Here is a 10368-nt window from a genome sequence, read left to right as displayed (position 1 = left end):
AAACAGGTTGTATAAACATTCCGTGCATACGACTTGCTTGCTTGACTCTCTCAGCATGTTATCGTGCGTTAGCAATCATATTTCCCGAGACTTTTAAGCAACTGAGAATCAATATTTTATGCAGATTTTGTGCAATGATTCCTCCTCCAAAATGTGAGACTCATTGATTATTTTCTTCTCTTTATTCTGCAACTCAGCCAGTTGCAGGGTACATAGAGACAACCACCCATCGGCTGTCACATCCACTTCACTGGACAATATATAAAGTCTTCAATGGAGCTAGCATGCATGTATGTAGATGAAGATGTACGCTGTAAATGACAGACATAAGTCCCCGCTCCGGCTGTCCACTGTCGAAGTGTCTTTAGGCAAGACACCAAACCCCAAGTAGCCTCCAGGTTGGAATTGCGCCCGGTTAAACAAAGAATACATAAATAATGCGGTGGGAGAATCTGCTCAGCCAAAAAAAAGCGCATGAGAGAATAGCCCTAAATGTATAACCCAAAACTAAATTAACTGGAATTCAAAAGTTACATCCGCCTTCCATGTTCCAGATGAGCCACTGAAAACTGTAGTGGAATACTCTAACTCCATTTTTGAAGGAGAGTGATTCAAATTTTTATGGCAGCGATAAGACTTGGAGAGGAGGGGTTATGTCTTTTATATAGGAAACATTCCGTCCATCTTCTACTTGTTACTTGTTTGACTACATTTTCTCTTAAAACACAATAGCCAGTGTCAAGATTTTGAGGAGATATATGATGTCCCTTTTATCCAAAACTGAGATACGATCATCATCAGTTTCATAAGTTGGAACCCGAAAAGTATCAACTTGGTTGACCGAACAAAATTGAATTAGCGGAGGAAAAGTCTAACTCCAAACATCTGTAAATGTTTCCAATATTTCATGAAAATGATATCTGCTCACTTTTTAAGGCTTGGTACAGTGATGAATTAGTAATAATGCAGCGTACAATAATAGGCTGCCCCCATTTTGTCAAAATTCAATTTCAAATTACAAATGGCTAAAATGACATTGGCTCACTTTGAACAATTTTGAAAATCCTAATCATTGCAATGAGTCACCATTACGACTGTGATTTAATATCTGATTCTTTTTTTCCAAGGTCTTCTTCCAATGTATGTTTTTTAAACAAACACAAGCAATACGTTAATCTGGATTACAATATGATCAGATTTGTTCTACATGAATGATTTGGTTTTATAGGCTCGTGCTAAAATAAAGGCAAATGAACTGGAAATTCATATGAAAGATGGTTTATCTACTTCAGTTGGAGTTAACTTACGACACACAAAATTCTATCCAACAGGTGTGGCGTCAGCAGAAAATCAATAAATCGTAAATCAGATTACATACAATAATCTCTGACTTTGTCACGTCAACTCTTTCTGTTGCGTGAAACAATGATTGAAGCACTGAAGTCATCTGGACAGTATAGAACGGAATTTACGGCCAATGATATTTGAAAATTGCATTTTACGACCCGATTTGAATTCATTGAATTGTTCAGCCCTACAGATCTCCGCGGCTCAAATGCAAATATGTGTTCTCTAAACTACATCCACTGTCAAGACTGCCGTCGTAGTCCCGTCATCACCTCCTTCTACTCTGGTGTACAAACTTCCCCAACTTCTTGAACCCCTTTTATCCCATAAATGTAGCTAAATGAAGTATTCATTTGGCATAAAGGAATGTTTTTTTTTTAAATGTGTGTCATACGGAACACACGGATCCAACTCACGGATATCATGTCATAACATCCTGAGTGACGGCTCGGGAATTCCTCCTGTTAAAAGACTAGAGATGTTCGGAGAAAGGTCCAGCTGTGAAATCGAGTAATATACGGTGTTTATTAGTGAGCAGGGCGGCTGGGCTTGTGTTACAAGGAGAGCGGGGACTGGAAAACAACAATTCATGAAACATAGTTCAGAATCCAGCTGTCTTTATTTTATTATTATTATTTTTTTTTCTACATGGAGACCCACCTCTGCGGGCGGAGTCCACTTGGGAAGAGACCCATGCCAGGACTGCCACTTCCTCTACATGGCTGTTCTCAAGGAAGCAGGAGGGCTGGGAACGGGAAACTCCCTCAAACACATCACAGACATGTGGGAAGTCATACAAAGAGTGTACTGCAGCTATATCACGGTATGATGTGTGCTCATTAAAGACCCTTAAAGTGAATTCAGAGGTTTGTTTCTAAGTGCAATGTAAATGTTTGAAATTGCGGAAAACATGTGCAAAGACTGAGAACAATGCCGTACTGAATTTCAGTACGGCACATTAAACTGTTTTTGGTTTTTTTGTTTTTTTTTGTCATTTTAGCAATCCTGATTTTTGGGCCATGGCTAAAACGGGGTCCAGAGACTCTCTTGGGGTCTGCATGGCCCTCATGAAATCAGAACTTGAGCGCCTTTGTTCACATCAGTAGCTATCCAGCACATTTGCGACATGCTAGTATCCCTGTATGCCGAAAATGTACATTGCCTTCAGTCTCCTGGTGTGGTTTCTTTAAAGCGCCTTGTTGTCAGCCATGAGTGCATGCATGTCATTGAATGATGGTTTAGAATTTCTCATTGGTCTGGCTGCTTTTGAGTGCCTCGTTGTTGCAGCATGACAAAGACCCGTTGCAACGTGGGGGGAGTGTAGTCGATAAGTTTCAGATGTCTTAGTCGGCTTTCCCTGGCATTACGTTTGCTTCTTGGTGAAATCCTGATGGTTTTGTGATAACACAAACTACTATTATTCCTTCCCCCTTGTCCAGCTGAACGAAAATAGCCCCCAACCCCTAACCATTGTCAATGATTACGTTTCAGCAGGTGAGGACCTCACCCCATCGCCAACTTCATTTCGGCACACGATGGCCCGTCGACAGCATCATTGATTGTGTTGCACCACCTGCGCCACAACTTAGACCTACTTTTAGTCGGTCTAATATCTAGTCTACTTTCTGTCAGTAGGAAATACCTTTGGTCTATCAAAATGCCCAGCGTGGCGCAGCGCAGTCTACCAAACTCCAAAACACACTAAACTGAACTTGTCCCGGCACGAAAATGAAGATTTGCCAGTTTTTACGCCAAGCGCGCATGCACCTGTCGACAAAAATAGAGCCCCAGGTCTTGTGTTCTTTTTGTAATGAGCACCAAACATACCTTGGCATTCATTTCACTGGACAAAAACACATGTTCCCATCTTTGTTTTGAAGATTTTGTTGATGTTTCTGGCCACCACGTATCTTCAAATGCTGAGTAGTTTTACATTGTTCTCGTTTAATTTTGTGAAACCAGTCAAAAATGGACATGATATTCATTCACTTTGCGTTATTTCCTGTGGGGAAACATTTTGAAATTAGAGGTTAATCTAGAGGATTGTTTCCCACTTTTAAGGTTCCAAGCTAATGGCTTAAAACCAAGAATGGGAGTAAAGAGGAAGTGGAGAAAAACAGATGGTTTGGCGGCAGGGAGGGGCGGTAGTAGCGTACAGGTGGGATAGAAGGCGGAATGATGGAAAATGTCTTTGTCCTTCATCCTTCTAATGATGTGATGATGTCCTTCCTCTGGTCAAACCCCACACGCTGCTGCTTGGTGCCAAATGCAGTCCCTGCCTTCTACGCCTCCCAAGGTCCATGCTGGTGTTGAAAAGGGGGTACCACCATATGGTAGCCATCACATCTGGCGCGGTACCAGCGAGGAGGATAAAGGTTTGTCGGCAGAGTGACTACGCTTAAGTGGAAAAACTCTGTCAAACATTTCTTCTATTCTTGACTCATCCGCCATCCAGAATTTCCAGAAATAGTAAGAGCGGGAAGTACTACTTCCGGAAGCAGACGCTTTTTATGACTTTACCTGAGCTGGGGAAGAAAATAATTCCCAAGAATGCATTAGGTGTTGTCAAGTTAAGGCTTGATGGATATGCCTGAAATAAAATGCTGATCTGAACAAAGCCACTTTTTTCTTTTTCTTTTTTTTTTTTTGAGGGAGGCATTCATTTGTCTGTTAACATGTAGCTTGTCAGGACATTTTTGAACCCGAACTTTGTTGCTCAGCATCCAATTTTCTCAAACTTTCATCCGTCCAGTCTGCCACATCGCGATACATGTCCATAAAGCCGAGAACAGACTACAAGTAGCAGCACAATCCTCGTAAAAGCTGCCGCTTTTAGATTTATTACTCCTGGGAGAGAAGGCCGAAAGAGGCCTGACGTGTCCACCTTGTGAGACGTACAGACAGAGACCAAATGGCTTCTGGCTTACAAGACATTTTTTTCTGGAGACTTTGGCATCTGCTTTCGCCTTCTGTTTTGAGCTGGACCATATGATGGGATCGCTCGACAGATCTCATCCGCTGTCCTCGTCATCTCACCTCGTCAGTCAGCAGTGGCAACATTCAGTGTTCATAGCTACTGTTGCTAATAAACACAGAGGACTTTTCTTTACCCTTTAGGTTCATTTATTTTCTTTTTACACTAAAACACTGTTTTGGTTTCAAATACTGTAAATGTAATTTTCACCTTTTCATCTCATCTTTCCTCATTGAACTAAATGAAATACAAATAGTCTGTCCCAGCACTACCCCGACCCTGTCAAAAAAACATTTTTTGCAATTTGTTTTTTAATAGAAGACCCAGCACTCTATAATATTGCACATAAACAAACATACATTCATTTCATAAGTAAATAGAATGTAAACAGTGAAACAGTTTTTTTACATGTTTTGGCTTCAATTCAATGGTCATTGTGTTGCTCCTTGTTACCATTTCTTTAATTTTACAATTGTATTAATAATAATTACTTTTATACATTTCATGTAATACTTGTCATCCACATGAGGTTCTTAATATTAGTGAACACTAACTTTAATTCGAAGAAAATTTTATATCGGCACCAATAATAACCAATATTAGTCTTTGATGCTATGGTGTTAAGTGCAAGGTGTGTAAGCTCTTAAGTAGCATTTTTAACTCAACTCAACTATTTTGTATTGATGTTTTATTGAAAGAACCTATAAAAATGTGTTTAAAAAGGAACTATAGAAATAAAAAGGAACCACAGAAATACAATTATTATTAGTACAAATTCAAATTCTGTAAAGTTTACAAGTTGCAAATTATAAAAGCTTAGTTTGTTGCACAATAATAATCATCATCATCATCATCATCGTCAAAAAATACATCCAGAAATATATTAACAAAGACGAATTTGAAGGAAAAGTTACACTGATCATAATTTTCTTCTTTTTTTTTTTACCTCACAAGAAAGACTCACAGTCAAGTTGAGCATCTTCCTTTCTCCTGCTACAAAGTAACAATCTGGGTCTGCCATTGCCAATACTGAAGTTAGCCCTCCCTTTGCCCTCGGCCCACCGAGCACGACAATGAGACATGGAGAACACACAGAGACATTTGGACTGCGTGTATCAATTTAAAAATATGGCAAAGGGCCAATCACAGAGTAGCCAGAAGACAAATTAAGCGAGGACCTTCCCCCGTAGAACGTCCTTGAACAGATTAGATGCAAGGAAGCAAGGATGAAGCTGTCACAACACTCCTCTTTTCTTTGGCGTCTTTCAATATTTCACTTTTATTTCATTCCACAAACGGAATGCGAATCAGAATTCCGTGTTTAAACTTATAGAACATATTCATATAAATAATTTTTTTCATCGACTTTCCCTTTCAGAAATATATTTTGAGGGTGGAAAAAAAAAACCTAATTGTAGAAACCAACAATTGCTTGTGTTAATCCAACCCAAAAACGTACACAGTACAGGTTATTCTGAATGTATCATGACACTACTTTACTGTAAATTGCATTTATTTTTAACTCAACTCAACTATTTTGTATTGATGTTTTATTGAAAGAACCTATAAAAATGTGTTTAAAAAGGAACTATAGAAATAAAAAGGAACCACAGAAATACAATTATTATTCGTACAAATTCAAATTCTGTAAAGTTTACAAGTTGCAAATTATAAAAGCTTAGTTTGTTGCACAATAATAATAATAATCATCATCATCTTCAAAAAATACATCCAGAAATATATTAACAAAGACGAATTTGAAGGAAAAGTTACACTGATCATAATTTTTTTTTTACCTCACAAGACAGACTCACAGTCAAGTTGAGCATCTTCCTTCCTCCTGCTACAAAGTAACAATCTGGGTCTGCCATTGCCAATACTGAAGTTAGCCCTCCCTTTGCCCTCGGCCCACCGAGCACGACAATGAGACATGGAGAACACACAGAGACATTTGGACTGCGTGTATCAATTTAAAAATATGGCAAAGGGCCAATCACAGAGTAGCCAGAAGACAAATTAAGCGAGGACCTTCCCCCGTAGAACGTCCTTGAACAGATTAGATGCAAGGAAGCAAGGATGAAGCTGTCACAACACTCCTCTTTTCTTTGGCGTCTTTCAATATTTCACTTTTATTTCATTCCACAAACGGAATGCGAATCAGAATTCTGTGTTTAAACTTATAGAACATATTCATATAAATATTTTTTTTCATCGACTTTCCCTTTCAGAAATACATTTTGAGGGTGGAAAAAAAAACCTAATTGTAGAAATCAACAATTGCTTGTGTTAATCCAACCCACAAACGTACACAGTACAGGTTATTCTGAATGTATCATGACGCTACTTTACTGTGAATTGCATTTATTTTTATCTGATGTTGTTATTTATACCTATTTCCTTATTATTATTATTATTGTTACTTATTTTTACTTTTTATTTTTATTACTTATTATTATTACTTATATCAGTTTTGTTCTTCTGTTTCTCCCTTTCATGATGTTTGCTGCTGTGAATTGGGAATTTCTCCGTTGTGAGACAAATAAAGGTTTTCTTATCTTTTCTTATCTTGATAGACATGCATTTACATTGCCTCACATTTTAAAACTGTACGTTTATGCACCTGCTGCTTTCACTCATTAAACACAAACAAGTGCTGTATCAAGTACGGTATCTATCTTCAATCACTACATCGCACCGCCACATTACAAAATGTAACCCCACTACCAAGCACACATTCCCAATTTCAATCAAATAAAAATGAAAAATCGAGTGCGTTTTAGCATATGAAGATACATAAACATATACGTGATGAAATGTATGACTCGTAAAAGAAATGCAAATGAGTTCTGAGGCGGTTGTCTTGATCGACAATGAGCAAGAGCCAGGTGTCATCAATCAACACGTGACTGTTGCGCTGGAATAAAAGCAGCTTGCTGAAACCCCACTTCAGGCACTTTTTTCCCCATTTTGAACCTCCTGGCAAGGTATGTAGCACTGGAACCTGGAGAAGCAATCGTGATGACTTAAGGTTTGTGTGTGTGTTATTTGGTGACTTTGTGGATGACTGTATTTGCGTCAGCTGTCAGGGTTTTGATTTTTTTGGGGGGAATTTTTTTTTTTAACCCCCGCTGCCTCCCGCCCTCACCTCCCCAAGAGGTCCAACTAATGGAAGAATAAATATATACTATATATTTTTTTTATGTTGTGGGTGACATGGTCCCAGTTCCTTCAAACAATTCTTTTAAGTCTGATGTGTCAAACTTTAAGGCCTTGTCATTTTATGGCTGAAAGCGTGCTACAGTAATCCCTCGTTTATCGCAGTTAATGGGGACCAAAACCACCCACGATAAACGAAAAGCCACGAAATAGCGACCATTAACATATACAAGTTAATTTTTTTTTTTTTTAATAACGGTCCTCGAGAAGCTGCAAAACGAACGGATGCAGATTAAAAATGATGGCAATTTTGAACGAAAACGTTTTTGCAGCAGGTTTCTCAAACCAAGAGCTTGTGGACGGAGTGACATTCAAACACAGAACTGTTTTAGCTTCACTAAGCATGCAAGTGTTGTGATCACTGTACCCCCCCCCCCCCCCAAAAAAAAACAATTTCAGAATTTTGATCAAAAGCAATGGTAATTAGGTAATACAATGTACCCCACACTGAACATTTTAGGAATGGAACCTCATGCACAGACGCTGTGCAGCTCAGCTTCTTGCTAAGAAAAAAAAAAGTCTAAATGCAACTTCAGAAATGACCTGCCCTGGGCTCTTATGTTGCCAAATGCAATAACGAATGCTATTTGGTTTTTATAATATTCACCCAGTTGTAGCTGTTGCCCAAGTAAAATAAAAGTGAGCCTTTTACAGGTGAACTTTGACTATCTTGAAACTTAATGCCCCACCTGTCCAGTGTTTCAATACTTTTTGCAAAATATGCTATTTATGCCTTTCTGTGACTCTTCCAGTATCTGTTGCAACCTGATAATTACCCTTGACGATCAGTTGATGCTTCTCTCTGAAAACTTGCAATGGTACTGGCTCAGCTATTGTAAGGTGTGGTAATTGGCTGATATTAAAATGTGTGTCTGACCATTTTATCCTAATTGAAGCAGGAAATGTATTTGATTCCTGGATCGCTTGTGGAAGAACAAAGTGCTGCAACACTGCACTGTTGGGCAGTTTTAACGTTTACCCGTCAAGGCTGTATTAAGTTCTTTCAAAAGACAAATATATTCCCAGGTTTTGTGAGGAGTATATGGTCTTCAAACCCACCCCTCCAAGAAGTAATTTCACTCTGCATTTTGGACAGAAACACCACAGCGCCTGAAGATGTCTGGCCGTGGAAAGAAAGTTGCTGCAAAGCCCAAATCTGCGGTTTCCAGACCTGTGCGGGCCGGCCTCACCTTCCCAGTCAGTCGCATCCACAGGTTGCTAAAGACTGGCAACTACGCTCAGCGTGTGGGCAACGGTGCGCCGGTCTACCTCGCCGCCATCTTGGAGTACCTATGCGCCGAGATCCTGGAGCTGGCGGGCAATGCCTGTCGCGAGAACAAGAAGCAACGCATCGCCCCTCGTCATATTCTGCTGGCGGTGAAGAACGATGAGGAACTCAACAAGATGTTTGCCGGTGTCACCATTTCAGATGGCGGTGTGATCCCCAATATCCATGCGGCACTCATTCCCAAAAGGTCCAAGCCCATCAGAGAGGAGATTACTGCTCAAGATACTCAGTCGCAAGGCTTTTAATTGATATTTGCAAAGGTTATTTTTAATACAATAAATATTTTTTCCAAATAACGCCTTCTACAATGCTTGAGTTTCTCAACCAAATATAAACCATACAAAATGTTCTTAATGCAAATTGATTTCAGTACTTCACACTGAAGATTGCAGGGATATTCACTGCTAACTGTTAAAGGTGTGGATCAGAACACTGTCAAAGGATTAAAAAAAGTAACAAAACTGAAGTCTGTACTACCACCTGCTGGTTGCGGGTTTTTTGTTTTTCATAAACAGTGGCAGAAACACAGGCTATTTGCAGAGTTAATATTTTTACATACTAATTCAGTGTACCTTCAAAATGCTCTTAGTAGTTTCAGCAAATCACCTGAAGCCCCAAGGTAACAGGTCAGTCTAAGACTAAAGGGTTGTGCCGGCTACATATGTGACCTTGAGTGCACAAGAAATCACTGATACCTCATTGCAGCCTCTCTTTTCTGAAACATGGTTGTCCCCTGACATTGCGGTTTCTTGCAAATCAAATTAGAGACATACAAGGTTATAATAGTTAAAAACTAGCGATAACACTAGTGGTGGCACACACGGTCCATGAATAATAGTTATTATTTCAAATAGTATGCTTATTAAAACAAATGTTCCCACAGTGACAAGAAACAGTCATGAAACAAACCCAGTCAGCAAAGGCATCTGGCCCGGCTTCGGCATGAAGCCGGCACAGCTGGCCTGGTGTCGGCAATGGCATAACGCATGTGGGCCGAACACGGCCCAGGCGTGGCAAAGGAGGCACTGGCTTGACTCTGGCAAACCAGATGAGGGCCGGTTGTGGCGTGAAGTATTTGGGCCAGAAATGTATTTCCAACTCCGGCCCGAATATGGCCAGCCAGTATTGAGCCACTCCTAAATGCAGTTTCAAATTTTTTACACACACACACACGTGTGTGTGCGTGTTTTGCACACGCACGTCCTAATTCTTGTGCACGCTCGCAAGTGTGTTATCTGTAACGCTGTCATACCAACAAGGCGTTTTTCCAGGAACGTAACTCGTGTCCTACAACTACAGCAACTACAATAAAACCCAGCAGTAATAAAAGATTAATTCGTCGCTTTTCGTTTTCAACAAAGAGAGTGTCGCTAAAATGATTAGAAGTCGTCTCCAGTTCAATTTAGAACATAATGAGAAATTCTCATTGAGAATTGAAAGTGCTCCCACGGATGCCGACACTAAAAGATCGGTGATTGGCTTATTTCGATGTCAATCCAACAGGAACACAGGCTCAGACAGATCACCCAATCTGATGCTGAAA

General features: G+C 39.8%; 1 protein-coding gene across 3 annotated transcripts; it reads left to right on the top strand.

The window, feature by feature from the left end:
- The first annotated feature begins 7205 nt into the window (after positions 1-7205).
- LOC109526332 (late histone H2A.2.2-like) lies at positions 7206-9121 on the top strand. Of its 3 annotated transcripts, none has more exons than XM_019887570.1 (2): positions 7206-7305; positions 8634-9121. In XM_019887570.1, the coding sequence occupies exon 2, from the start codon at positions 8654-8656 to the stop codon at positions 9068-9070; it is 417 nt and encodes a 138-aa protein (XP_019743129.1). In that variant the 5' UTR covers positions 7206-7305; positions 8634-8653; the 3' UTR covers positions 9071-9121. The 3 variants fall into 3 exon arrangements, with proteins under 3 accessions (XP_019743129.1, XP_019743128.1, XP_019743130.1); XM_019887569.1 differs by having other exon boundaries at positions 7253-7349; XM_019887571.1 differs by lacking the exon at positions 7206-7305 and adding an exon at positions 8288-8377.
- Positions 9122-10368: the final 1247 nt, after the last annotated feature.

The sequence above is a fragment of the Hippocampus comes genome, unplaced genomic scaffold, assembly GCF_001891065.2.
Source record: "Hippocampus comes isolate QL1 unplaced genomic scaffold, H_comes_QL1_v1.1 scaffold6, whole genome shotgun sequence".
Classification (NCBI taxonomy): domain Eukaryota; kingdom Metazoa; phylum Chordata; class Actinopteri; order Syngnathiformes; family Syngnathidae; genus Hippocampus; species Hippocampus comes.
This window is presented reverse-complemented; position numbering and strand designations above follow the sequence as displayed.